General features: G+C 37.5%; 2 protein-coding genes across 3 annotated transcripts in view; both read right to left on the bottom strand.

Moving 5' to 3' along the window:
• spag9b (sperm associated antigen 9b) overlaps window positions 1–6173 on the bottom strand; it is a 70677-nt gene extending 64504 nt beyond the window's left edge. The window contains exon 1 of one of the 2 annotated variants that reach the window (XM_055175616.2): window positions 5549–6173. In XM_055175616.2, the coding sequence (XP_055031591.2) occupies window positions 5549–5848 (300 nt within the window). In that variant the 5' untranslated portion in view covers window positions 5849–6173. The remainder of the gene's footprint in view (window positions 1–5548) is intronic. The other variant, XM_055175617.2, reaches the window with a different exon arrangement.
• A 3095-nt stretch (window positions 6174–9268) lies between these two features.
• daglb (diacylglycerol lipase, beta) lies at window positions 9269–24794 on the bottom strand. Its single transcript, XM_073866591.1, has 15 exons — window positions 24342–24794; window positions 23525–23676; window positions 23245–23419; window positions 22706–22970; window positions 20898–21020; window positions 20463–20590; window positions 16846–16972; window positions 16609–16692; window positions 16296–16373; window positions 12465–12545; window positions 12240–12372; window positions 10572–10635; window positions 10323–10395; window positions 9991–10241; window positions 9269–9907 (listed from the first exon to the last, which is right to left on the bottom strand). Exons 1-15 carry the CDS (start codon window positions 24434–24436, stop codon window positions 9712–9714), a joined length of 2025 nt encoding a protein of 674 aa, XP_073722692.1. The 5' UTR covers window positions 24437–24794; the 3' UTR covers window positions 9269–9711.
• Window positions 24795–25061: the final 267 nt, after the last annotated feature.

The following is a 25061-nucleotide window of genomic DNA, read 5'->3' as shown; positions in this document are numbered from 1 at the left end:
CACTCACTGAATTAGTCAGAGAGGTTTCTAAATTAACATCTGACTCACTAAACCACAAGTTAAGGAGTTTGCATAAACAAGTCTTAAACCCCATATATCCATTTTCCTAACATTAAAGGGACACCCCACTTTTTTTTAAAATATGCTCATTTTCCAGCTCCCCTAGAGTTAAACATTTGATTTTTACCGTTCAGCTGGTCTGGCGCTAGCACTTTTGGCATTTAGCTTAGCACAATCCATTGAATCTGATTAGACCATTAGCATTGTGCTAAAAAATAACCAGAGTTTCGATATTTTTCCTATTTAAAACTTGACTCTTCTGTAGTTACATCGTGTACTAAGACCGACAGAAAATTTAAAGTTGTGATTTTCTAGGCAGATATGTCTAAGAACTATACTCTCATTCTGGCGTAATAATCTCTTTGCTGCTGTAACATGGCGGCAGGAGGCGCAATGATACCACGCAGTGCCCAAAAAGAGTCCCCTGCTATTGGAAGTTTCCAAGCGGACTATTTTCGTCTGCTGCGTAATATCATTGCACCTCCTGCTCCTCCTTTTTAAATAGGAAAAATATCGAAACTCTGGTTATTTTTTAGCGTGGTGCTAATGGTCTAATCAGATTCAATGGATTATGCAAAGCTAAATGCTAAAAGTGGTACTGCAAGACCCGAAGATCAGCTGAATGGACTCCAAAACTGTAAAAATCAACTGTTTAACTCTAGAGGAGCTGGAAAATTAGCATATTTTCAAAAAAGGTGGAATGTCCCTTTAAGCTTATATCAGGAATTTCAGAAATAAGCTGTGTGACTTTGGCTTAGTAAAGGTTTCAACAGGGTTAACAGTCATATGAGGTCAGGCATGGAAAGTTGTGGCAACACACAGTACTTGAAAAGGCCATTTTAAAGCCACTGTACATTATATTTTATTGCTGGCTTCTAAAATATACTGACAGAGTATTCTGTATCTATAACACCATAACAGAAATTATGTGTTAGCATACGATAACAAAAGTGTGACCAATGTAGTCCATTTCTCTAACTTACTTCATAGTGAGGAAGAAGGATCAAAAAAGGTCTCTAAAGTCACTCCGAAAACCTGACTAAAGTGACTAAACTTCAGCAACTATCTTGACTGGAGAACAGAATTCAGGAAGCTCTTTATTCCGGTACACTTGGAGCCCATCCCTGATGTTTCCTTCCAGAGTCCAGAAACACAAATGCTGCAATCCTTAGGTCAGAAACATACTCTACTAGAGTATGGAAATGCTTTACTAAAATATCACAAGCGCACCTTACCATTTCACATGAACTTAACCTATTTAACCTCTGCTTTTGCATTACTCCAGTGTTTTTAATGTGCAGGTTTACATCTTAAATTAAAATAAACCGACTCCAGCTAATGTTTGTTTTGCTTAGATAGATTAACCACACAAATTCACTGTCCAAGTATACACAACACGGTGGGTAATTAAATATTTTTCTCGATGTTGGCAGAAATCAAGCCACAATCACATTATCCAGGTCCAATATCATCAAAAATCACAATACAGTTAAATTTTTATGACATTTGAAATAGACAAATTATTGTTATTGTCGGATTAAAATAACTTTTCTAGTACATGGTTTATAATTTCTTCCCTATGTGCATTATTCCTAGCTTGGTATATTTCATTGCCCAAACAAAACACAACAGGGGTGCAGGTGTCCATTGACACCACAGATAACTCATAGGCAGCATTCGGTAGCTGTAGGCAAAAAAGCAACACAAAAGTCTGCAATTTAAAGCTAAACACATGCTCATATGCCAGACTCTTTACTTCAGCTGCTTTCAACAAAAGATCACGTGATCTGAAAGTTAGTCTGTCACAGAGGGGAGTAATTTTGTACAGTGCAGTTGTCTATCAAAAGAGCAAACATATAAAGGAAAGAAAGGCGAGAGAAGCAAACGAGCAACAGAAGGAGGGCAGCATCTCTTTAGATAACAATCTCTACTGTGGGTTTTCCGAACAAGCAGGTGACTGCTGAATAGGAGGAAAAGGCCCTGCAGCTAGTTTGGTTACAGTTACTTGCCACACTGACCAGAATGACTGAAGCTTGGAATCGGTTAAAATCTTATTAGGGATTAACAATTGAAATAATGATGATAATAATAAATGCATTATTGCACCATTTTTTTTTACTATGAAAGAGAGAACTTATGGCAAAGAGAAAAGGAGCACGGCATCTTCTAGGAACTCAGAGGAAAATGTAAAGACTAAATGTACTTTAGGTCCCTTTAAATAAAAGTGTTTTCCAAATGCATTAATATACATTTAACCATAAAAGTATTACAGAGTCATTTATTTCATTAAACAGCAGTTCAGAGAATAGCATAACCAAACATGGCACTGTACATTGTTCCTGGTAACATTTTAAAACACTGGGCAATAAAATGATTGAAACTACTTAAATCAAAACACTGTGAGGTAGTGTTGTCACGGTACCTACATTTCAGTAGTCAAGCTCAACCGGGGTTTTTGCAGTAGCCTACATTTAGTCAAAAAAGACAATGTAAATGTTTTCCTGTAGCTCCTGTAGCTTAACTAGTTTGTAATTCTGTAGCACAACAGAATACGGTACCTACATTTCAGTAGTCGAGCTCAACCAGTGTTTGTGCAGTACATTTAATCAACAAAAGACAATGTAAATGTCTTTTCTGCGTTCCTGTAGTACAACCGCTGCGCGTTCCTGTAGCTCAACCGCTGCGCGTTCCTGTAGCACAACCGCTGCGCGTTCCTGTAGCACAACCGCTGCGCGTTCCTGTAGCTCAACCGTTCCTGTAGCCCAACCAGTGCGCGTTCCTGTAGCCCAACCGGTGTGCGTTCCTGTAGCCCAACCGGTGTGCGTTCCTGTAGCCCAACCGGTGCGTATTCCTGTAACTCAACTATAGCTCAACCAGTGTTTTCCTGTAGCTCAACCGGTGCGTTCCTGTAGATCAATGTACGCGTTCCTGTAGCTCAATGTGTGCACGTTCCTGTAGATCAGTGTACGCGTTCCTGTAGCTCAATGTGTGCACGTTCCTGTAGATCAGTGTACGCGTTCCTGTAGCTCAACATGTGCACGTTCCATTAGCTCAACCAGTGTTTCTGCAGCTCAATTGGCGTGCGTTTCTGCAGCTCAATTGGTGTTCCTGCAGCTCAACCGGCGCGCGTTCCTGCAGCTCAACCGGCGCGCGTTCCTGCAGCCCAACCGATGCGAGTTCCTGAAGCTCAACCGGCGCGCGTTCCTGCAGCTCAACTTGTATGTAATTCTGTAGCTCAACCGGTGTTTTCCTGTAGCTCAACTTGTGTGTATTCCTGTAGCTCAACTAGTGAGTTTCTCTAGGTCAACTTGTGTGTATTCCTGTAGCTCAACTAGTGAGTTTCTCTAGGTCAACTTGTGTGTGTTTGGTGGGTTTGTGTAGCTTAACTGGCGCGCGTTCCTGTAGCTCAACTTGTATGTAATTCTGTAGCTCAACCAGTGTTTTCCTGTAGCTCAACTTGTGTGTATTCCTGTAGCTCAACTAGTGAGTTTCTCTAGGTCAACTTGTGTGTATTCCTGTAGCTCAACTAGTGAGTTTCTCTAGGTCAACTTGTGTGTGTTTGGTGGGTTTGTGTAGCTTAACTGGCGCGCGTTCCTGTAGCTCAACTTGTATGTAATTCTGTAGCTCAACCAGTGTTTTCCTGTAGCTCAACTTGTGTGTATTCCTGTAGCTCAACTAGTGAGTTTCTCTAGGTCAACTTGTGTGTATTCCTGTAGCTCAACTAGTGAGTTTCTCTAGGTCAACTTGTGTGTGTTTGGTGGGTTTGTGTAGCTTAACTGGCGCGCGTTCCTGTAGCTCAACTTGTATGTAATTCTGTAGCTCAACCGGTGTTTTCCTGTAGCTCAACTTGTGTGTATTCCTGTAGCTCAACTAGTGAGTTTCTCTAGGTCAACTTGTGTGTATTCCTGTAGCTCAACTAGTGAGTTTCTCTAGGTCAACTTGTGTGTGTTTGGTGGGTTTGTGTAGCTTAACTGGCGCGCGTTCCTGTAGCTCAACTTGTATGTAATTCTGTAGCTCAACCGGTGTTTTCCTGTAGCTCAACTTGTGTGTATTCCTGTAGCTCAACTAGTGAGTTTCTCTAGGTCAACTTGTGTGTATTCCTGTAGCTCAACTAGTGAGTTTCTCTAGGTCAACTTGTGTGTGTTTGGTGGGTTTGTGTAGCTTAACTGGCGCGCGTTCCTGTAGCTCAACTTGTATGTAATTCTGTAGCTCAACCAGTGTTTTCCTGTAGCTCAACTTGTGTGTATTCCTGTAGCTCAACTAGTGAGTTTCTCTAGGTCAACTTGTGTGTATTCCTGTAGCTCAACTAGTGAGTTTCTCTAGGTCAACTTGTGTGTGTTTGGTGGGTTTGTGTAGCTTAACTGGCGCGCGTTCCTGTAACTCAACTTGTATGTAATTCTGTAGCTCAACCGGTGTTTTCCTGTAGCTGCTCAACTGGTGCATTTCTCTAGCTCAACTTGTGTGTATTCCTGTAGCTCAACTAGTGAGTTTCTCTACGTCAACTTGTGTGTGTTTCTGTAGCTCAACTTACTAGTGGGTTTGTGTAACTCAACTGGTGTGTTCCTGTAGCTCAACTAAAGATCAATGCATTAGCACGGCAAAGGACTTGTGTTCGATCCTAGGAAATGCACATACTGATAAAAATGTGCAGCTTAAAACACTTTAAGTTGTTTTGCGTAAAAGCATCTGCCAAATACATAAAATGCTAACTGCAAATGTTTTGTCAACATAACACAAAACACATACAAACAGAAATGACGCTGACCCCTTAAAGTAATGTTACAACTCTAAACTATGCACAAGTCTGTACAAACAGTGTGGCTGTTTTTTACTTAGATTCTGTAGGGTGTTGTCTTACTCCAGGTTTACCACTGAAAGTGACAAAATTCCCTAAATCTTCTTTGAAAACAGAAATTTGCCAAAGAAAACACAGAGGAACAATTAAGAAGTTTCTAAAGGCACTCTATACTTTATAAAAATTATATACAACGCAGCTCAAAATAATCCTTTGCAAATGATCTTATCCACAGTAAATTACCCTGCAATTCACCCGTATGAACTTCAAAATAAAGAAATTATAAACTTAACTGTAGGAGTTACTGTATGATGATTCAGATGCAGAATCCAGCACAACCCAAAAAATAATCATTACTTACTTCCTTCTTGCATGTGTTTACATGATCAAAAGAGAGTTTAAGACTGTATGTAAGATTTGGAAGGAAACACTGAAGAAACATAGCAGAAATATGTTTATGGCTTTCAGTCATACTAACAAGCAAGTCAGTAAACCATGAAGTTTACTGTATTCAACAGCTGACCTCAGACACACCTCTGTTACTTATCTGTTTTAAGCTTTCATCTTGAGTATCTAACTTTTACTTTCTCTGCTTCAGCGCACAAATATGAGTGATGTTATCAACTTTAATGCCTGTTGAACAAAGTGGCCTACTGTATCTTATGTTGTCTTATGTTTGACTCTGCAAGTTACCTCTTCTGCGCTCTTCCTCAGCGCTTTCTCCCGTTCATACTGTGTGATAAGCTGCTCGTTATCCTCCTTCAGGAGCTCCAACTCCACCTCGTGCTCCTGGTTCTCCGCAAACACCGAGTCCAAGTTCTCCAGAACCGCCACGACCAGCGGCATGAGCTCCTTCACCACATCCTCGTCGTATTTGCCTATCATCCGCTCGAACTCGCGGTAGATTGAACTCGCCAGCCCGGACACTCGCTCGGACATCATCGCAGAAGTTCCAGGGTCCTCCTGGTAAAGGACGCCGTCCTCTAACTCCATGTTTACGTCGGGTTTCCCGTTGCTAACACCGTCTCGAGCTCTTTAAAAAGTCTGACTTCAAGGAGCTCGCGCTAGCGGCCAGCTTGTGCGCTAGCCCGCCGTCAGACAGGCAACTGTATATTTACTTCGCAACGTCTGGCGGTTGACTACATTTACTAGTAACTTTTGAGCAGGACTTGAAGATAAAGTAAAAACAAATCGGGTAAACTGAGTTAATCCGTCTGGATTCTGGTAGACGGTTATTTGACAGGGGCAATCTGTACTAATCGGCAGTTGTCGTTAAGTACAGTCCCAACAGAAGGAAAGTGTAGTGGAGCTGATCATCACGTGATGACGTCACACTCCGAATGTGGGATGGGCGGGAATGAGGGAGGGAAAAGGTGTGTTCGTATGCCCCTGCGCAGACGGATTGGAGTATGACATCAAAGTACCGCGATCTTTTGATGTCATAGGCTGGTAAACTTAAAACACACTTTTTTGTGTTATGTCTTCTTGTTTGGTTGTGACTATATGATGTATGTATGTTCTGTACGTTCTTTGAAAAAATATTAATATTAATAATAATAATAAATCAAACACACCTACAATAAATTATATTATTTAATTATTTATAAATTAAATTGTCCTATAAATACCTTAACCAAGTTTAGTGTTTTTCCAATTTTATATAATGCTTCTAATATTTTGAGCATCTAAATGACCCTAAGGGTCATTAAAAGCTGTACAAATATGCTTTTATTTACTACATATTCTTCATCTTGTTAATTTATTCTTTTTCTTCTTTATTTATTCTTTACACTATTCCAGCATATATGGCTATATTCATGGCGAGAACCGTTTAATGGCGAGAACCGTTTTTCCATACAAAAGTTAATCCATACACAGGACTTGGGGAGGGGCAATTTGGTATCTCCAATTCAATTAACTTGCATGTTTTTTGGCCTTTGGGATGAAACTGGAGTAATCTCATGCTGACACATGGAGAACATGCAAACTCCTCACAGAAAGGGCACATGACTGACCTAGCCGGGGTTTAAACTGGTGACCTTGCTGTGAGGCAACAGTGCTACCTCACTACAACATTAAAAGTAATGTACAAATCATGTAATACTGTACCACTAAATAAGTAAAGTCTGGGAGTTTATTAATTGTAGGAGTTGTGTGCTTTTTATAAATGGCTTGACTAATCATATCAATAAGACACCTTTCTTTTTATTAACACATTAATGATTCACTTTATCAAATTGTTTTTCATGATTAAAAATGCACTGCTGCCAGAAATAGAATATTATACATTTTCAATTTCTCTATTATTTTATTAACATTATGTATTGTCTTTCAAAGTGTAAGATTATAGCTTGCATGTGAGTAAGAAATAAAACAAAAGAGACTTGTGATCATTTTATTTTTGTCATTTTGAATGAAAAAGGTTTGGTTCATTGACTTCACTGTTTTTTGATAGTTCACCCAAAAATGAAAAATCTGTCAGCATCACACTCTGTGTATACATTTCTTTGTTCTGCTGAACACAATGGAAGATATTTTGAGGAATGTTTTTAACCAAATAGTTTTGAGGCACTATTGACTGCATAGTATTTTTCCTACTAAGTCCAAGACTGCCTGATTACAAACATTCCTCAAAATATCCTCCATTGTGTTCAGCAGAACAAAGAAATATACAGATTTCAGAACTTGGGTGTGAGTAAATGAAGATAGAATTACGTCACCCATTAATCACCAATTAATTTTGGGGTTAACTATCCCTTCAGTATGAAGAGACAAAGATTAGATGGAGTATGCAGATACTTCCTTTCTAGAGTAAAATAGTTATTTCTAATGTATAATTATTCTGAAAATGCCCTAACTTGTCTTGAGAAAAAATATCATCTTCTCTGCTGTAGCAACTTTGGGTCAAAGGATGGATTTTTGTAAGGAAAATATATTTCAGATCGATCACTGGCTTATGGAAATATTCAATTTAATTTAATTTAATTTAATTAATTCATTTTATTTATAGAACACTTTTCACAATTGTTTAATTGTTACAAAGCTGCTTTACATTAATAAAAGCAGGAAAAAAAACATAAAATTTGGTGGACAACATAAGCAGCAGAGTTCAGCGGCTAAGATTAAACCGTACTGGCAAGCATAGTAATAATGTAATGAAGAGGGTGCTAAGTTAAGCCAATGTCAGGGGTTGAAAAAACTACAAGGAGAAAAAAACTCCTGCCTTTTTAGTCAGGAAGAAAAAGTTAGAAAGAAAAAAAACTCTTGAGAGAGAGACAGGCATAGCTAATTCTATAGAGGATACTATACAGTATAATAGGTACTATTTTATACAATTTTGGGAATTAAAACATTTAAAATAATATATATGTTTTATTATTCGGGACAGGGAAAGAGAAACAAAATCCTATTAGCGAAGGGGCCATACAATATTGTGGTTTAACATCGGCTTGGTTCCAGACAGGCTAACTATTGCGACATAAATATATTACCCAGACAAGTTATGTAAATGTTTTGTTCGTATATGTGTTCACGAGTTGAAAGATAAATAATTTCCTGACTAAAACCCATTGCTTAATTTCAGAAGCCATTTAATAACTGTATGGATTAATTTTTGATGTATGAATGCACTTTTTGGAATTTTGAAAGTGGGGCACTATCCATTGCATCACAAAACAAAGAGTCAGGAATTTATATATAACCACAGCTGTCTGAAAGGAGAAAATCATATAAATGTGTATTTCTTTAAGTAAACTATTCCTTTAAGGACCATAATATTCAAGACCTGAATCTAAGGCCCTGTGATGGCATGCAGGCCTTGCTACCGAGGACACAAAGGTGATCATTCTTATTCAAGGTGGGCTCATTTAAAAAATTTAATTCCAAAATAGTTTTGTGTGTCTGTCCTAATGCTTCATATTGTTTCTTTTCCTACATGTCTTGCCGTGTTTCTCACCATTGTTTTAAGCTTTACCGTCCTGACTCCTGCAACACAGGAAATTGTACTTTCATGAGAACATACAGAAGCATACATCCATGTCCTCACATCATTATTATTGTGCCAATGTGTGTCAGTGTGTTGCTTGCAACCATTATGCTTCCAAAGACAACATTGCGTTGATAAATGTTTGTATTGTGTTGTAACAGTTTTATAAAAACAATAAGGTAATAAAAAACCTTGCCATGTAGATGGAATACCCCCTATAGCCGTGGTTTACAGCAAATTTAAACAACTCCGCATCGTGGATAGTTTTAAATTCACTGTAAATCACAGTTTTATGGGGCTTTTATTCCTCCATTATATTTTTAAACATAAATAGAGCAGGCCTATTTTTCTTTAGCATATTTATTTTTGAAAATTGCATAACTGTAGTAAACTGAAAAGTATATTGGAGTAAATAAAGAAACACGGAGTTCTTCAAATATTTTATGCATCTTGTGTCATGCATCAAAATCTCACATTGGAGATGTAGTTCTCAGTAATCTACAATCAAAGTCTTTAACACCCCATGTCACTTTTGGCTAGATATAATCCAATTCTAATGGGTCGAAGAGACATCACAAACAATGCACACAACCATGACAAGCAATACTGAGGTTTTCCTTCTCAAATCCTTACTGCCCACCTTAAACCATTCAAACAATCCGAAAAGTTCTTATAGTTGGGCATGACAGCATTTCAAATAATGTTCCCATTAAAAGCAGACAATAACATTAACCGCAAAATAAATAAATACATAAGAGCTAAACCGCTCTAAATAAAATGACTGAGGGAGGAGTCCAACACAGTCACGATCCCAAAAGTCAGCTTGTACTTATAGTACCACAGTCAGTTTAAAGATAAGACCCCTCAGAGCTCAAATGACATTCAGGTGGCTGTTGCTCATGGAAGAGGGGCAGAGGGCAAATGGGCGGTCACGGGTGAGACTTTGCAGTGCCCGGAGAACAACATCAGGCATGTGATCAGCGATCATCCTCGGGCTGATCAGAACATTTCGGAACGCCATCTCACTGGACCACTCAGCACGATACCTCACCTGAGAAAAACAGTGTCTGAGAGAGAGAAAGAGAAATGATATTAATATTGCATAATATCTTCAGACTACACTTCCTAAAGGGACTTTTGGTCTACTTACCTACGCGTAGGACCCTCCTCTGTAATATACATGATGCGGCCAGGCAGGTATAGGGGTAAGTGGGTGGGGTGGGTCGGCGAATCATCCGATGAAAGACTCTGATAGGTAGATGAGCGCCGTACTAACAGACTCTCCTCACCTAGCAACGGCTGATTTAACACTTCTTCCCGACGGTTCTCCAACTCCGTAGGGAAATCATCAGGGGTTCCTCCAAACAGCTCGTACCAGCAGCCATGCATCAATATCTTGTACTGAGATAAAGGAAAACAAATAACTTATACTATAGTTTTTTACTTTTTGCATTCGAAACAAGCACAATCCTTCTTACTAACCTTTGGTTTACTACAATTAGACACCATTTTTAATATTCGTCTTTTCAAGTCTTCCATGTTTGGAATACTCAACCTAAAGAACAAAGAAAAACACTTGTTAGGTAGCTCAGTTTGGGGAAGTGATACAAAGCAAATAGAAGTCAGAAAAAGATAGCTGTACCCTTGAAGGGAGTAGAGAAACCGGATCTCACTTGTATTCATGCAAATACATTTAGATCAGAACAGCATAATAATTTTACTCAATCTCACCTGGGAACAAGATCTTTTCCAAGCACCACTGAGATGACAAACTGCTTTGAATATTCGGCCAGTGCTTTACTGAGGAGAGACATCAAATGTTAAAATGTTATCAAAAACTAAGCTAATTATCATATTTGTACACTTTATATTCTCTCTACTCTTCCCAAAAATGTACCAATGTACATGTGGTTTTTTTTACATGTATCACCTCTTCACACAGTTGACTGGAGTAATTATAAAACCCCCGGTACATAAATATAATGCAATTCCTATTAATATAAATATTCTACATTGAATACATTTTTGTTCCCCATTTTCACTTCTGCTCTAGCATACAGTATGTAGTACTCCATATTACTACTGAAACTCACATGATAAACAGCTTGCAATGTTCCTCATTTACAAGTCACGTTGGTTAAAACCACCTGCTAAATTACTAAATATAATTATTACTCAGCATTAAGGATCATAATGTATTTCCCACTATTATAGTATTTTTTTCTGTCTGATAATTCTGTAACATTTACAATAATGTTGCATTAGTAAACATTACTAAATGCATTAGCTAACATGATCTAACAATGTAGTATTTTAGTATTTATTAATCCTTGTTCATATTAGTTAATGAAAATACAATTGTTCATGTTAGTTTAATTAACTAATGTTATAACTAATGTCAACGCTCTGAAGGATTTTGATTTCTATATTTCTGATGCGTTACATTCAGGATTCCCATGGGTCCTTGAAATCCTTGGAAGTGTGTAAATCTGGGGAAAACAATTCAAGGCCCTGGGAAGTTTTTGAAAATATACATGCATAGATACAGGTCATTGAAAGTGCTTGAATCTATTTTATGCAAGAAGTTTTCTGGAAAAAAAATCCATATTATTCTCTGTGTAGTGTAGGATAATATCATACAATTCTAGACTTTAAGCAAACGTGCTAAACTGTTCGCTTTAAATGTTTATATCTTCTGTAATGCAAATGTTGATTCATACCAAAATGCTTTTTTGCATAGTTGTGTTTGACACATGAAAACGTCTCGGGTTACATATGTAACTGTTGTTCCCTGAGAAGGGAACGAGACGCTGCATCTCCCTTGTCATACTTCCTACGTCCCTGTAACGCCGTCTTTGGCAATATTTCAGATAGCGATATACTTCCTGCACCCTGTCTTTGTGGTTAAGCCTCACCATTGGTTAAATTTGATGTATACATTCAGACGCACTTACCACTGGAGGCGTCCCCAAAGTGTCACCGCAGTGACGCAGCGCGAGTTCCCTCGAAAGGGAACCGTAACAATGTATCTTAAAAGATAACACAATGTAACCTTGCTCTCATTTGAAATGTGTCCCCACATTAACTCCTTGAATTTAAGGGTATTGGACCTGGAAAGTCCTTGAAAGGTCCTTGAATTTGAAGTTAACTAAGGTAGTAAAATTAGGTGTTTTTAAATTAGGAAACATGTAAAACTTTTTGCAAGAGGGTACTTGAGGACCAGGTTTGGGAAGCACTGCTGTAGAGGTATTGTTGATTGTTAATTGATATTAGCTAATGCATTAACTTATTGTTAACAAATACAACCTTATTATAAAGTGTTTTTTAGATGCTTTTTTATAAGGGTATAATGTGAGCTGAATGTAAATGAGCTTGTTTTAGTGTCATATTAAGAGCAACATTTACTCATGAGGCCCCCTGGTGGTGAGAAAGCATAGCACTCAAGGGTGGGGTGTGTACTGCGTAAAAGCACAGCCAGCAAAGAAGCTGTACCTGCCCCGAGACTGTGTCCTGTGATGACAAGCTTATATTCCTGCAAATACACAAATGCATATACACACACTTAGCTATTATGGGAAACTGACTTCAACAGGTGAATGATATAAAAAATGAAACATAACTCACAGGTGCAATGTTAAACGCCTGGCTCAAAATCCCATCATTGACTAGTTTCTTGTAGATGTAGTTTGCAGCTTGAGAGATGCCCTGTCATATTGAGAAAAACTCATTAGTTAAACAAAACATCAACAAACACAAAGCTTTTCGGTAGAATTCATTACAGTTTGCTGCAGTTTATATTGCATTTGAGCAATTCCAGCATTATTTGCAATCAAAAATGAAAATATATTTTCTCAGAAAATGCATTTATTACCAATTTATTGAACCATCTGTTTATATTTTCTTAGACCCCTGATGATCCAGCTATTATCAGTCTATACTAATGTTTTCATTTTTTGATAAGGGAAATATACATGTAATATACAATATGTGTTATGGATGTGACAAAAAAGACACATTTTTCGGGGAATTCTGTGAATTGAAATGCACAAACCAGAATCAATAATACCCAACAAATGGAGAAGAGACGGTTCTTCAAATATAAAAAAAATCTTTTAATTTTTGTTGTGCGCATTTATGATAAAGAAAAATCTTCACACCAGCCGCGGTAGAGGCATCAAGCGCTAGTGATTTCAATGTCGCGAATTATGCAAATTGAGAGTTGTCGGTGGAAACGTGCGAGTTAAAAAATTGGAACTTTGACGGAAAAACGTGCCACGTTAACAAATTAGGAGCTTGCTCTAGTAGTGACATGATTACAGGAAGCTAGCGGACTCCCAGAAGCCCCTCCCATGACGCAAATTTCTGAATGTCTCGATGACTAGAATTTCACATGCGGCTTTTATGCACGAATAAAGCGATTACACTCAAGTGTCCAACTACGCACGGTAGACACGAATTTGACACCTCAAACACGTCTGGTGTGAACCCACAGTTATGAATGTGACAATTCTGAAAGCTGCACTTACTTAACTATGAAAAAAGAATTGGATTTTTTTTTACTTAAACAGAGACCTTGCATGGGTATTTAAAAGGATCGTTCACCAAAAAATACAAATTCTGTCATCAAGGAAGATATTTTGAAGAATGTCTGTAACCAAACAGATCTGGGGCATCACTGACTTCCATAGTAGGTAAAAATAATACTATGGAAGTAAATAGTGCCAAAGATTCAAAAGAACAAAGAAATTCATACAGGTTTTAAAACAATTTGAGAGGGAGTAAATGATGACAGAATTTTCATTTTTCTATAAGTTATTCTTTAAAGCTCCAGTGTGTTCCTTTTTTTAGTTAATTCTTAGCAAAAACCCATGTTTTCTTCCAAAAGTATGTGCTCATTCATGTGTAATTCCTTCCACCCCACTAATCAAAGTATTCTCGTAAGTGTAGAATCTGCTATTTAAAATACATACGATCGAGTCGCTCTCTGGCTGAATCCATGTTGTGCCTCCATCTTTGAAATACATTCGCCGACGAGGGACATTCCTGAAATTCAAGCTCCACCTTTCGCGCTTTCAGACTACACTCAAGCTGGCCGCGAGCTGAAGCCTACGGAGGTTGCATGTGTATGCGGTATACGTCATCAAGACAGTCTTATTTCAGAATATTAACAATTATAAAGCTGACATTTATTCTTAGTTAATTGTAAATTGATGTAATATGCTTATGACTTGCGAATGTAATGCTCAGTTAATTTAAATAAACCAGGCTTGATGACGTATGCAGCCCGGATATGCGACCTGCGTTAGACTGAATCCTTCGGCCGCACGCCGTGATAAACCTGCGATCTAATGCTTTGAAAGCCTGTTGAAGAACTATTCTCGAGGACATTAAAACAAGTCGCCAAGGAAGCAAAACAGGGATTTTAAACGACAACGCGACAGGAAAAACATCAAGACCAAAGTCAATATTGGAGTTAGTTTTCCAAGATGGGGCTCATCGGACAATGAAGTTGCTAGGTTACTTCACCACAGGTAATTCAGCATATTCGTTTACATCTATACAGTTTATGTTCCTTGGCTAACTATAGCATGGGTATGCGTAACACTTGTTAGTGTAAACATGCATGTGGTTTAATGTCTTGGAACAGCCACACGCCGTCTCTCCGCACATTTATGTAATCTGAGGTACTGAGATAAATGTTTTTCATCTTTTCTGACCTCTAACACAAACACACGGTGTACAGCGCTATTTTTAGCCTTTCATTGATAAAAGCGTCTGATCTGCGCGTCTTTCGTTTCACTTTACAAGCGTGTGAAAGTTGAGCGATCTTATTTCACCAATATCAGAGAAAGCTCTTACATAGACACAGACATGTAATGTTTACTTAAACATAAGCATTGGACTCTGACATATTAGTTCGTGTCGATTTAAACCCGTCATTACTCCAGCTCATGTTTAAATGACAGGAGAGTGACTCGTCCACAGACCATCTCCTCAGTAATCTGAAGAGAAGCTGTCGAAAATGGACAAAAAGAGACGGATTTAAACACCAAGTGTAAACGTAATGTCTCTCTCTCGTCCACTTGTGATCTGATCAATGAAAACACATCTTAATACCAAGTTTAACAGCCCGTGTGATATTTTCCTCGCGTCGATGAAAAAAGAAGTGTCTAAGCTACGTTTATGGTTGCTTTTTGTATGTGATTTTAAGCGGACATATCATGACAATCAGACTTTTTCCATGTTAAACATAAATCTGTGTGCTTTGATGGATCACACGCAAATGACATTGCAAATTGTTCATTTTTTTCATTGCTTTTGCTTTGTAACTACTGGAAGCCATGTTAACCTTGGCATGACACGGCCGGGCCACCGTACGAGTTAAAACGCGTTCCGAATGGGGGGGGCTAGAAAGTAAAATTCAGTTGGTTGTCATATAGACTTTCACCGCTTGATGGGAGTAGATCCTACACAGTGGAGCTTTAAGCCACTAAGCATTGACAAAAACTTGTCTTTTTTTAATTATTTGTTTAAGATAAGTTTGACATTTGCATGGAATTGCTCATTTGCAGACTTTGCACAATATGTTGTACTGTTGTAACAAATGTATAGCATCAGTACATCAAATGGGTGATTCTCGCAAAATTAGACTTAGTGTCATGAAACATTTTGATAAAAAAGTAAATGCTATCAAAATAAGAAACATACAGTTACAAACATCTCTTCATGTACTATTTTGCACATGATTTCAAATGACATCATACTAACCAATTTTGTTTTTTTTTTCCACATTTAAGGGGAAAATTTTCATTACCGCAACGTGTCCATGACTGGATTTGGTTTCTTTGACACAGAATATTTATAATTAAAAAATCTAAAAAATAAAAAGCTTCAGTGCATGTTATACTATAAACATCTACAGTAAAGAAACATGTGGTATTTGGTAAATGTAGAGACAATAATAAGGAATATAAATGTATCCAAGAAAAATGTTCTCATCCTCCGCAACAATTTTCAATCAGTTTTTAAGCAAAAAAAAATATTTGTAAGGGACATAATTGACTGTGACATTCAAGATGGCTACCAGGTAAGCAGTTCTTATTTTTTCTTTTCAGATAAAAGTTATAATTTTGTTTGTCATAGTACTTAGACAGTTTTTTAGTTCTCATTACCAAAAAACATGAGTTTGTAAATGCATATATTTAATGTAATATCATGTTCCGGTAATGATTTTTGATAATGATAATCTAAAAAATTTAAATAATTCTATAGGAAATATTTTAAATCCTCTAAAGTTAATGGTTATACTAAGTTCAGACCTTAATCTTATATGTGCAAAAAAAAATTGGCTTCAAGGGCTTTTAAAAAAATGCTGATTCTGGACATCTTCTAAATCTGGATTTCGTGAGAATCACCCAAATATACTATAAGGATATTCTGAAAACTTTTTTTTACCTTATGAGCATAGCAGGTTCCTGAAACCCCTTCAATAGAGAGATTTTCACATTCAGCTGAGAGGTCTGTCAACACATCCTGTAAAGACACAAATGCAAAGCAAAGTCACATACAAAAAAACAATAATGTTGTCCCACTATATATGTAGACAGAGTTCAATTCCTAAAATGGTTGATTTGTAATTAAAATTACTTTAACAACAGCATTAGCCAATTAAAAAATACCAAAGATCTGCTCAAGAACACAATTTGTTTAGGGAAATTACCTCTTGCTTTTTTAAGCGTCTCATAAAGATAATCTGCATATAACTCACCTTAAGTGACAGAGTGCCCCTTACAGCAACCAGGACTGCCTCTCTTTTATGATCTAATGCCACGAAAAATGGTATTTCATAGATCTGCAGGATAAAAAGATTTCATTAAAAAGAGTTAATATTAATGCATTTCCACCTTAAACGATTCTGTGCCCGAGAGTTTCAAAAATCAGCATGGAGGCCGCACCATAACGGTGTATGCGGAAAACAAAGAGGTCATGAATCATGAATCATCACCTGATTATGACAGCTGACATGGATGAAGTCTCTGTAGTGCAGCCCTGTGCTCTGTAAGATAGAGGTAAAATGGCAGCCGAGGTTGTCTCCTCCCACCAGGTCGTGCTCTGCATTGCGGTTTCGACAACTGAAAATAGATCAATTATTGCCATTTATAATAGAAGGGTAGAAAATAAATTTTATCCATACATGAAATCTGTTAAAAGTAAAGTGTATCATTTCTGTAGCACTATTAGGCAACAATTATTTAAACAGACTTTCCAAACACACCTACAGCCCTTCCCCAAACTCACATCATTGGTTGCCCCATTGGGGAATTTGTTGCACTGGCCAAACTAACAGAGCTATGCTTCAAAAGCTCCACATAAAAGTTGTTTTTGACTTTTATCACCCTACGATTAGTGCAGTGCAAACGCAGTAAGTACAACATTTAACTTTAGTCAATGACTGTGTGTTTTTGGTTGTGAGGGAAATAATAACCTTGTTCAGCTTCCCAAAGAACCCAAGGTTAAAGGATAATTCCGGTATTTAACACTTTGAGTCTCATTTCTGGTTTGTTTTGGATGAACTACAGTGATGGACACAGAAATTTTGACAATGGGTCGTGTCTTGACTTTTCGACTCGTTTAGAAGTGTCTCTTGACTGCTTCAGAATGGAAGTCAATGACCATGCACAAACATGTAATTAAATAACACTTAACGTTCATTTTCAAAACTGTACTACTCACCGAGTGGTTCGTGGTGTTCGTTGATGATTAAAAACAAATATATTGGCGCAATGTATGATTTCAATCCGTGTTATTTGCTATAGTGGAACTATTTTTTCAGATACCTCACAACCGCGTATATACTTCCGCTCTATATTTGAGTCTAAAGCATGAATGAACGTAGTTCAACAAACTGTAATAAAACGGTAGCATACTTTCAAAATCAAGTTTATTTATAACAGTTACACCATCCAATATGTTTTTTCCATCAGCAGAACAATAAAGAAGATATTTTGCAGAAACCCCAGTGCTCCGTCTTGCAAGTCAACAGATCCGCACACTTTAAGAGCTAAAGCATATATATCCAATACAACAGTAATCCCCCATGACTCCGTGTGACATATTGACGTCTTGTGAAGCAAATCAATCAGTTTTTGCAAGAAACTGAACGTTATTTACAACATTATTAGCGTAAATGCCAAAGCAAGAAGTGCGTTTTCCGTTTGAGGAGATCTTCCACTGATGGCGTTTGGTGGCTGTTGGCTATGGATGTTGGTCTCTCTGCGCCACCTATAGAGCGGGAGCATGAAGTGCACTTCCTGCTTGGCAAAAGCTGTAAAATATTTATATATATATTCGAATCTCAAAACTGAAAATCGAATGTCAACCCACGGAACGAATATTCGAATGTTCTGGTCCAGCCCTACAAATATGGGAAAAATTTCTTCTTCTGAGAGAAACCGAGCGAAAAAACTACAACCACATGTAAACAGACCCTTTTCTGTTTCCCGGCGGCGGAGTGATATATCAGCGAGCAATGAGTCTTCCAAGAGAAGTCAATGGAATTTTACAAAATGCCAAATAAAACACGACAGAAACTGTATTTTGCTACACAACTTGTTTTTAATCATCAACGAACACCACGAACCACTCGGTGAGTGGCACAGTTTTGAAAATGAACGTTAAGTGTTGTTTTAATGACATGTTTGTGCATGGCCATTGACTTCCATTCTGAAGCAGTCAAGAGACGCTTCTAAACGAGTCAAAAACTCAAGACACGACCCATTGTGAAAATGTATGTGTCCATCACTGTAGTTCATCCAAAACAAACCAGAAATGAGACTCAAAGTGTTAAATACCGGAATTATCCTTTAAGGGAAACATAGATGCAGTTTGTTTTTCCAGGGCAGGAACGGTGTTGTGCAAGTCTGTTGTTTGTTCCCGGCATTTCTGTGACAAATGTTTTATAAACAAGGCCCAGGCTGACGCTGGGTTTGCAGATTGTTTAAAACTGAAAGATGGAGCGGTGCCAGCAATAAAGATCCCAGTCATGAGTCAGTACCATAGGCGGTAGGTAAAACTTCATCAAATCAAATCATCAAAGTTTTGTTGGCAATTGGCGCGTAAGTGCATTATAGTGTAAACAACATAAAAGTACACTGAATCAAAAGTTATTCAGGAATAATGATGTATTGTGTGCGGTGCGTGCTCGTGATTTGCTCCGCCCACGGTACGCCTCCAGAAGCTCGGCAGGAAAGCCGAGATAACTCGTCAATGGCAGGGAAAGAGTTAACATGAGATTGGCAGAAACTGTGTGCATGTCATGTCACCTTTAAACCAGGGTAATCTTTGAACATCCAGAATATGACACACTTTACCTTGAAGTATTGATGGGCGATTTTGGAACATTTACGAATCTTTTGTTTCGAATCATTGGTTCGGAGCTTGTTTCAAACTGGACAAAGTCACGTGATTTTAACAAACGAGGCTTCATTAAGTCATTCAAAACGTTTCAAAAATCCGACGATTCACCACTATTTTCACATACTTAATACGTTTTTATACAGGTGGTTTTTTTTTAGTTATTTTACAAAGATAAACTGTATTTTAAAATAATATTACTGTATAAATATAGAGCAATTTAATAAAATAACTAATAAAAGCCGTATATTTACAGGGATTGACCTGAAAAGTAGTTGTATTTCGTGTATTTTCACATAATTTATCAGTTTTATAACAATTATTAACAGTAATATTCTGTAATTTAATGAATTAGGACTGTAAAAGATTCTCTGTATTTTTATGGTTTTTGTATGTAATTTTGAAAAACATTTTTTTACCGTAATTTGACGGAATTTCTCTGGCAACTTTGCTGCCAGAGATTTACCGTTTTTTACGGACTTTTTTTTTTTTACAGTGTAGGGGGAGTTGATCACAAATGACCAGTGTAGGTGAACTCAGGTCAGTTTTATTATAAAATATTATAAAAACTTTCATCCTTGTTACTAATAACACTACCATTTTGTCAACATTTTGTTTGTAGACAGATTTAATGACAAAAATGTGTTTGTTTTAATGATCCCCTTTACTCCCTTGCTCGTCCGGATTTCGTCCTCCTCTTTACGTTACATTAGCAATACGCACGCTTATAATGTTGATTCATAGCCGCAGCAAATTTAGCTGCTTGTGCTATCGTGTATTATGTTGTGCTATCTGTCGTTTTTCTGTGATTTCCACTGCTTATATTAATGTAAAGCTGCTTTGAAACAATCACCAATTGTGAAAAGCGCTATATAAATAAAATTGAATTGAATTGAATTTGTTTGCCATAAATAAAACTAAAATCACAGAATACACTTTTAATTATGTCTTAATTAAGTTAATGTATTTTTCTTAAAAACATATTTTTAGAACAATCTTGCTATTATTTTGTAAAAAGTGTCAAATGTTTGGACAGATTTTGCTGCTTTCACACTATTTTGACCAGCAGGTGTCGCCAGCGTGTGTGGTGTTTCGAACGCTTTGAAAAACTTGAACGAATTTGCGAAGCAATTGGTTGAATTGATTCAAAGCTTCGAAAAGCTTCGTTTCTCCCATCACTACCTTGAAGATAGGACATTTTATACTCACCAATCTCCACTAAGTTTGCAGAGTCCAGTGAGGGGGTTTGAGTAGACGTACATTGGCCATCCATATGCAGCTACAGCAAACTGCATACAATGAGCAGCTTTCTCAAGCTCTACCTCCAGATCTTCTCTCTAGACACAACAAACACAAATAAGTGTTCACTGTTTGAAGTCATATTATCTTATAATCTAATAATGAACTTTAAAGGCATCAGAATTTGATTTCACATGAATTTCAAACAACTTTGACATAAGTCAATATTAAAGTTATCAAGGTTATATTTTCACATAGTGTTCTTTACATTATGTAGAAAACATTAAATCACAAAATAATGACTTTAGCTGGGTTTTCAAAGGCAGAGGGAATGGATTTTACGATCTATGAATCCGTTTAATTTACTGCGATGGGAGGCAGCACACATCATAGATCCAGACTCACTAAGGGGGAGGAGGGGCTGTGGGTCAGAACTTCCTCAGGGTCTCGACAGTGCTCCATTTTATCCTGTTCCTGGTGTAGAAGGGCCAAGCCAGCAGCAATGTCACTGGGTACCAGGTCTGTATCCTGAACACAAGACAGTGGAAAGTAATCTTTATATTAGCTCTGCAAGCAGATGGATCATTATCAGTGCATAATTCGATCTTGCATAGGACATCCTCAAACAAATACGGTCCCCAACTAGTGAACTAAACACATAGGCAGTAATTGCAACTGTGAGACGATGCAAACACAATAAAAGGCAATGGGGCAAGTATACAACATTTGTCTTGTAGGCTTCCATTAAGTACATTTGAGTAAAAAATTGTGTGTGTACAGCTTGTGTTTTTTTTTTTAATCTGAGGTACCCAAGAGAGAAAAAATAAAATCATTTGCTCACCATCATGTCTTTTTAAAAGTATGACTTTATGAAGTTTATAGTGAAGGTAATGAAAGTGAATGGGGACTTGGGCTTTTATGCTCCAAAATGATCATCAGTAGTGGTCCAATATATCATTTAAAGCCATGCAATAGTTTACACTAACCAACTTAAATTTGCATTGTGATTCATGGAAAAATGACATGTAATGGCATATCTGAATAAACACTTCAGGGGAGGGTTAGATTTTCATTTGTTGTCATTTTGGAGCAGTCCCCATTTATTCTTATTAGCGATGCAGCAAAATGAAAATTCTGGATGCAGTTGGCCAAAAACCGAAACTCGAAAATGACCTTTTAAAAACATATTTAAAGGTGCAATGTGTAATTTTTAGAAGGAACTCTTGACCGAAATGCAAAATATTATACAAAACTTATGTTTTTATTACCTTAGAAAGAGACGTTTTTATCTACATACACCGAGGGTCCCCTTACATGGAAGACGCCATTTTGTGCCGCCATGTTTCTACAGAAGCCCTTAACGGACAAACTTTTTTATTATGTTGTCTCAAACAATGACATGTTCGTCCTGTGTCGGCTACCGTAGCTTCTCTATGTGTTTCAAAAGCAAGGGATGAGCTGTGAACTGAGCTGTTGGTTGCAATTTGCAACCTCACCACTAGATGCCACAAAAATGTACACACTGCACCTTTAAGTTTTTGAATAATTGTATTAAATATTAGACTACTTGATTTCATTAACTCTTTCCCATCCAGCATTTTTTTTTTTTAAGTTGCCAGCCAACGCCTGCATTTTTTATGATTTTCACATAAATTTAATGCCTTCCAGAAAAAATTCTTCTTTAAATATGTAAACATACAATAAAAGAACAGACTCTATGCTTTCAAAAAAATTTCATCCTACATTCATTTGTTCTCTCAAATATGGTTAGGGTTTTTTTTTTTTCAAAAATACCAAATTTTAAGCAAAAAACTGAGATAATTGGGTTTTTGTGAAGGACTTTTGATAGAGATCAGATTCAGAGCGATGATGAAAACATGCACAGAGTTTGAACTGTTTGCCCTAAGGGAAAACTTACGGGTTTTAAAAGTTTTGTAAGAGCTAAATAATAGCGGAAATATGAATTGCCGGAAAAACTTGTCATTGGCAGGGAAGCGTTTTCTCTTAATTAACTCATCAATGATAGGGAAATAGTTAATTTTATGAATTATTTCTCTATTGAAAATCTTTTGGTGCATCACAAATTTTCATTATACAGAATAGTTAATAGCCAAGATTTTCTCTTAAAAAAAAAAACTTAAAAGAATTTTCATTTTTTGTTGACATTTACTTATAAGAGAGAAACAAGTGTGTGTTATGGTATCATCACTAACAATGAAAAAGCTGCTGACAAGCTGGGCGATGCTAGAGAATGCTGCACGATGGTTGTCATCCTGAGGCAGACAACAGCAGAGCAATCGTAGCCGACTCTCCCACACCCGCGTAGCCATCGTGCGTGCACGGTAAAAGAGCTGTGAGGATTCACTGCTCTCTAGGTCTCTCAGTCCTGAATGACTGTGCAATGCAGCCGGCTTCTCACTGCCCAGAGGGTCGAACACTATGAGCACGCCCACCGCCATAGAGAGAAGAATGACCCAGCTGAGGAAAGCAAACAGTAATATCATTAAACTTTTAAAATCATGCAATGCATACTTAATTCACAGAAAGGTTATAGTAGTTAGAGATGCTGTAGGTCACCATAGTCAGCTAGTTGACTATTCCAACAAGGTCAAGTTTTCATTGCTAAAATCTTATTCAACACATAACTCACAGTCTCATTATTTTACCAGTGCATTTAAGACCACAGGCCTTCATGTAAAAAGTTATTTTATTATTATTTCAGATAATGATGGTTCTAGTAAGTAGTATTTACCTGGAAATCACAGCCCCAATCACAGCTCCAACCTCTGCTGGTTCACATCCTGTGCTGTTGTCGGAGACCCACACGGTTCCCAAACAGGCCCATACAAGCTCAGGGATGTACAGGACAGCGCGGAGATACACCAGGGCTAGCATAGAGCGTCGGGGTCCTGGATTCATTATGGTTCCTAAAACAAATGATGACACCAGCACTACATTGAAACTGATCTATTACAGATACCGGTATGCAGAAATCACAATGTTTGTTTGTTTAGACTACTCTCGGGCCTTACCTTGCGCACTTATGTAAACAATAGCACATAGTGTAAAGATGATGATAGCTAGAAGAACAAGAAGAACAACAAGGTAGTTATGCAAAACCGCACCACCTTGACAGTCAAACCGTCCCTTATGGTTGATGTACAGAACTAGAGTCCCGATCCACCTAAGAAACAAAATATAAGAATGTCAAAGTAAAATTTAGTCTGCCAAATAAATGTGCTATTTACTGTAATGAATGAATCAATCCCCTTTCTAACAATATACAATAGTCAACATTTGAAGTGGATCAAACCTTTCATAAATATGTTCTTAAACCAATACCCAATACCCGTTCTTGCCTTAGGACAACTTTGATTAACTTTTGATCCACTTCAAATGTTGATTAGTATAGTTAAAAAAACTAACAACCTACATTTCTGGCATCACAGAATCAAAAAGAGTGAAAAAGCACTATCATGGTTTTTCTATTCCTGGATGGTATCTTAATATTTCAATTTATATATATATATCTGTCCCAAATATATATGGTATTGTCAATAACTATGATATTGTAAAAAGTAAGATGCATTTAAGAGACAGCACCAATTGTTAAAACCCCAGCGAATAGCGGGTTAATATCGCGACCTTCGGACACAATAATCGTGTGGTCTCACTGCAAATAAATCAGGTAATAATTATTTATGTTTATGCATAAACAAAGCCATTTTTTTTTATAAAGGCGTCCCAAAAAACGGTTTGTGATCTGTCTGTAGGCAAATCAGAAGGCGTGTATAAACATTAATAAACAACTCAATATTATGCAAAATAAATGTCTAGCTGGTGTCTTACCAGACAGCTCTAATGAACAACTCGAAAGCACCAGGAAACACAAGATCATCGCTGGCGATCCGCCATCGGCGTCCAAACACAACCATACCAGGCATCCTGACAACACACTGGATTGCGAAATCCTGACACTTTGATCAAATTTAAACTACGTCTCACTGGGTCTGTCTGCTAGCTGATCTGAGACCGAAAACCTGTCATGTTGCGCTACGTTGATGAGGAACCAATCCAAATGACAGCTGAACCAGCTTGATATCTAGATTTTCTTACGCGATCATGAACGACAGTGAATATGACAACGGCCCATAACTCTGCAAGCTTAAAATCGCTCTTCGGACCTTGATTTTACGATATAAAGATCTGTTAAAAAGCGTTTACAAAGGTCTGATATGAAATACGGCAGCTCCGCTCTGATTGTTGTTTTCCTTTTACTGTGTAAGTAACATCAAAATGTGTCCGTGTGGTTTAAAGTTCCTGCATAAAGGTTCCGGGTGGGACACAAGCAGCGCAATGCAACGGGGTGAGATTCTTGTGACGTCAGGAAATGTAAACACATTTTTTGTTTAATCTAAAAAATGTGAACTGGTTTCCATGTTGTAAATCAAGTCTTATATATAGACTCTTGCGAATGGTCTCTTTAGAGACATCAGCGTAACAAATTAACATTTCCACACAGGCCTTGTCTCAATGCGAAGGCTGCAGCATACGGAGGTCGCATTTCAA

This window comes from Misgurnus anguillicaudatus, chromosome 4 (assembly GCF_027580225.2).
Source record: "Misgurnus anguillicaudatus chromosome 4, ASM2758022v2, whole genome shotgun sequence".
Classification (NCBI taxonomy): domain Eukaryota; kingdom Metazoa; phylum Chordata; class Actinopteri; order Cypriniformes; family Cobitidae; genus Misgurnus; species Misgurnus anguillicaudatus.
This window is presented reverse-complemented; position numbering and strand designations above follow the sequence as displayed.

Coding starts and splice junctions, on each gene's coding strand:
- daglb (XM_073866591.1), bottom strand. CDS start 24,436: ATGCCTGGTATGGTTGTGTTTGGACGCCGATGGCGGATCGCCAGCGAT. Junction 23,677..24,341: donor TTGTTCATTAGAGCTGTCTG/GTAAGACACCAG, acceptor TTTGTTTCTTAG/GTGGATCGGGACTCTAGTTC. Junction 10,242..10,322: donor CTAATTGTAGTAAACCAAAG/GTTAGTAAGAAG, acceptor CCTTTATCTCAG/TACAAGATATTGATGCATGG.